This window comes from Miscanthus floridulus, chromosome 1 (genome assembly GCF_019320115.1).
Source record: "Miscanthus floridulus cultivar M001 chromosome 1, ASM1932011v1, whole genome shotgun sequence".
In the NCBI taxonomy this organism is placed as follows: domain Eukaryota; kingdom Viridiplantae; phylum Streptophyta; class Magnoliopsida; order Poales; family Poaceae; genus Miscanthus; species Miscanthus floridulus.
This window is the reverse complement of record NC_089580.1, coordinates 72,427,557-72,431,833: the sequence shown is the minus strand read 5'-3', so window position 1 is coordinate 72,431,833 and position 4,277 is coordinate 72,427,557. Positions and strand designations below refer to the sequence as shown.

At 40.7% G+C, this 4,277-nt stretch overlaps 1 protein-coding gene across 1 annotated transcript; it reads left to right on the top strand.

Annotated features, from left to right (window-relative positions):
- Positions 1-3,059: 3,059 nt before the first annotated feature.
- On the top strand, positions 3,060-4,039 carry LOC136536056 (probable glutathione S-transferase GSTU6). Its single transcript, XM_066528475.1, has 2 exons — positions 3,060-3,409; positions 3,513-4,039. The coding sequence occupies exons 1-2, from the start codon at positions 3,080-3,082 to the stop codon at positions 3,885-3,887; spliced, it is 705 nt and encodes a 234-aa protein (XP_066384572.1). The 5' UTR covers positions 3,060-3,079; the 3' UTR covers positions 3,888-4,039.
- Positions 4,040-4,277: the final 238 nt, after the last annotated feature.

The following is a 4,277-nucleotide window of genomic DNA, read 5'->3' as shown; positions in this document are numbered from 1 at the left end:
ACAGAGCGGAGGCCCTCGGCGCTGTGATGGGGCGGCTTTGGCCCCAAGCGCAACACGCGAGGTGGACTCGGGCCCTGTCGCGGGAGGGCACGATGGGCTCCCAAAGCGAGCGACACGTGGGCCCACTAGGCCGAGGATGCAGGTGCGTGGTGTGTGGGTCACACTTTTTATCTTTTAATCACTTTTTAGAGGCATGTTAATTTATGATCTTCTCTATAAATCAATTTCTAGGAACGGGTGGACACCTGCATCTAGGCATCATGGATTTTCAGAGACAAACGCATAGACACGGTTACTATAGCCATCTCTAAGGGGACATTTTGACTACCTCTAATAAAAAGCACCTATGTATTAGAGCAACTCCAAAAGCCTCTTTATATCGTTTCTTACTGATAGGAATGAAGATTATAGTGAGAAATCTCCTACAATGGTTTCTTTTGTTAGGTCTCCAATTATTGCCATCCTCTATTCCGGATTTCTCGATGGTCAAAGATAGAGAGTGGGGTTTGTTCTCTATAGTATGCACAAGATATACAAAAATATTGGAAGATATTAAAAACGGTTTTTAATCAAATAGCTCTCCAAATGATGAATTAGAGAGTGAGTTTAAGAAATGTGGGATATTCACTTCATCTAAAAGAGAATGTAATTCTAGGTCTGTCCTGAGTTAAATTAACTTATTTATATAAATAATTAATAATATTGATGACACCAAATATTTATTTGTTAAATTTAAATTATGTAATATATGTTCGTAGTATATCTATTTGAAGTCATAAATATTTCTATCCCTTCTATTTTTTATAAATATTGTTAAATTTAAGATAGTTGACTTACCTGAAAATTTACTTTTTTTGAGGAGGAAGCAGTACAATATTGTGTGTAGTCATGATTCATGATAAGTCATGGTTACATGGATGATGGATCAACATTCCGATGTCAATTATTGATTCTTACTAGCAAATATGCCCGTGCATTGCAACGGGAAAGAAAAAGCTATCAAACATTCATAAAAAAGGCTATCAAACATTCATAGAAAATGAGGGCCAAGATAATACTTACCTATTTATGTTTTATCCTTCTATAATTTTTTAAAGCTATAGTTTATTTTAAGAAGACTACAACATCCATAATATTTAAGCTAATGTTGGCAATACATGATGTCTTATTAAGTATGTATCAGATTAAAATACAATCTTGATAGATTTTTTCTTCTATTGCAAAGACAAACATATTTACTTTTAAATATATCATAATTTTAATTTCATACTATCTATTTGTTGGTACAGTTCAATATCGAGTTCGGTTGACTTTCTTTCTGAACCCATAAAATTTTGTAATTCTATTTTTGATTATATATATAGTAAGTAAGGAGTTAGTTGCCGACGTATGAAGGATTGCCATATCTGTTGATGATTACAATAGAAGAACTCTCCTAATTTTCCACATGGTTGCCCCCGTCATGTCTTTTCACCAGTACATGCATAAAGTTTAGAGTCACATTTGTCTAGACTAAACTGGACAATAAACTGCTCAAAATTTCATGTTACGATTTGATTAATTGTATTGGACCATTGACTATATCATATTGTAATAAGAAAAATTGTTTTAGTTTAAAACTACATCAATGATTTACCACATCAATAATTTAGTGGTGAAATTATCTATTTTATTAAGAAAGAGGTCTAATTGCTCAAGTACCACAATATTTGTTTATTAGTAGTTTTTATATTTATGGTGAAAATAAGAACAAAGGGTAAATAAAAATGGAAAAAGAATATAACGGAAGAGGCTCGGTGCTTGATTTTTTTCCATCCCCATCGAGCTTCCCTTATTTGCTTGTTGATTTTTTCTGTGTTAATTAAAAGCCTGATAGACGAAGTGAGGTGGTAGCCGGAGCGCTCTGGTCTATGACGTTTGGGACCAAAACAACAATAGATCAAAACAATAATTGTGGAATTTGAAAATAAATGGCTTGGACTTTATGTCTGATCGGACAAACTGAGTCGAGGATGAGCTTGCCGGGTGAAAAAGTGTTGCATACGTGATTTCAAAAGGAAATAGGTGACTCGTTACCTGCATATTATTAGGTGATTTGTTTATGCACGTAATTGAATAGGTGTATGCTTCCGTGATTGGCCAGTTTTGACTTTTGAGTAGGAGAGAGCGACGTCGATTCGGTCTCTGTTTTATCACCGTAGGAAGGAAAATAATACGGCCCAATCTGTTGCAACCGAATATTTAGATTAGGATTCGCTTGTAACGTTTCCTTTTTCTGGCCTATTTTGTTTTCCTTTTTGTTTCTATTTTTATCTTCCAAGCGTACTGTACCAGAACTCTATCTCATAATCTTTGCATTCCGTATATAAAACGAATATTCACAATTCACTCGTAACGTTTCCTTTTTCTTATGTTTTTGGAATCGAACTCCATATCGCGCTATACAAGAGCTATTCTAACTCGTATGAGCACGGTTATATATAGAAGTCCAGACGGAAGAAACTCTCCATTGTTCGGTAGTTAGAGGTAGATGGACAAAAAAAAAATAGATGGACGAAAAAAATAGGCTGAAATTTTGCCTCTTTATTATTATGTAGATTAGAGTGGACGAAAATATGAAGTGGCCAGAAATTTTGCCTCTCTAGTATCATGGAGGATTGACATGGTTCTGAGATATAAGATTTTAATGTTCTGACATCTCCATATATTTGGTATTTGCTATCATTTTTATTCCTTGCTTTCCCCTTATCGATTTCGAGGTCAAGCAAGCGGGCGGGTCAATGGGCTAGAGTACTGTAAAATGCAGAGCTGGCACCAATTTTTATTTTACTAGTTTCTATAATTTGCTTCTTCTCCAAGGAGTTGAAGAGTCTCCGGTCGTCGTTCCAAATCACAGCATTGCTTTGGTGCACTGCAACATTAGCTTCAATCAAAAAGTAAAATGATAATGATAGTAGCAATCAATCTGGTCAAACATGGAAGTTTGACTAAGTTTAAAAAAAACATTACTTAGCACCAAACTGTGAAGCTAGAATCCTTCTCAGGAGCAGTCGTAGAAACAGGACAATCACAGACAGAGATGGCCGGAGAAGACGACGGCGAGCTGAAGCTGATCGGTCAGTACGAGAGCCCTTTCGTCACCAGAGTGAAACTTGCTCTCAGCCTCAAGGGCCTGAGCTACGAGTACATCGAGGAGGATCTGAGGAACAAGAGCGAGCTCCTCCTCCGCTCGAACCCAGTGCACAAGGCGGTTCCCGTGCTGATCCACAGAGGCAAGCCTATCTGCGACTCGCAGGTCATCCTGCAATACATCGATGAGGCCTTCGCCGGCACCGGCCCGTCCCTCCTCCCGGCTGACCCCTACGAACGCTCCGTTGCCCGTTTCTGGGCTGCCTACATCGAAGACAAGGTTTTTGTTTGTTTTTTTAACCTTAATTAATCTCCTGTTGTCTGCTTCGAATTTCTAAATAGCTCCAGAATTTGCATCTAACAACATGCTTGCGCGCGCGCAGCTGGTGCCTCCATGGGATCGAGTGTTCCGGGCGAAGACGGACGGGGAGAGGGAGGAGCCGCTAAAGCAGATGTTGGCAGCAGTGGACACTCTGGAGGGAGGCCTCAAGGAGTGCTCCAAGGGGAAACCCTTCTTCGGCGGCGACAGCGTCGGCTACGTGGATGTTGTTCTGGGTGGCGCCGTCTCGTATGCCAAGGCACACGATGCGCTCTTTGGTGCCAAGCTCATTGATGCTGCCAAGACGCCGCTCCTGGCGGCGTGGATGGAGCGCTTCTGCGAGCTCCAGGCGGCCAAGGCGGTCCTGCAGGACGTGGATAGAGTGGTCGAGTACGCCAAGATGCTGATCGCCAAGAATGCTGCCAGGGCTTCAAATTAATGATTGATTGAACCGGCAATCAGGCATGGCTTTCTGATGCGGATTGCAAATAGTAATACAGTGTTGCTGGTGGCTGTATTTGGCACAGTTGACCGATGTGATTATTAGTGTAAGGAATAAGTAAGCTATATAAATTAAAGATGTGTGTGATTGTTTCTCCGGGTTGGCCTCGATGCCGCGTTCTGAGACTATGAATCCCAAGAGCATGCCTCGGGGGACCACGAAGACACATTTCTCGGGGTTGAGCTTGATGCCCTTTTCTCTGAGGCATCTGAAGGCTATTTCCAAGTCGTCGACGAGATCACTGGCCTTCCTGGACTTGACCACGATGTCATCCACGTAGGCCTCGACGGTTTGTCCGATGTGCTCGCCAAAGACATGGGTCATGCA

Bases quoted from the DNA above. Each gene is read 5' to 3' on its own strand.
- LOC136536056 (XM_066528475.1), top strand. From the start codon at position 3,080: ATGGCCGGAGAAGACGACGGCGAGCTGAAGCTGATCGGTCAGTACGAG. The intron at 3,410-3,512 runs GTTTTTGTTTGT...GCGCGCGCGCAG, and splicing joins CTGCCTACATCGAAGACAAG to CTGGTGCCTCCATGGGATCG.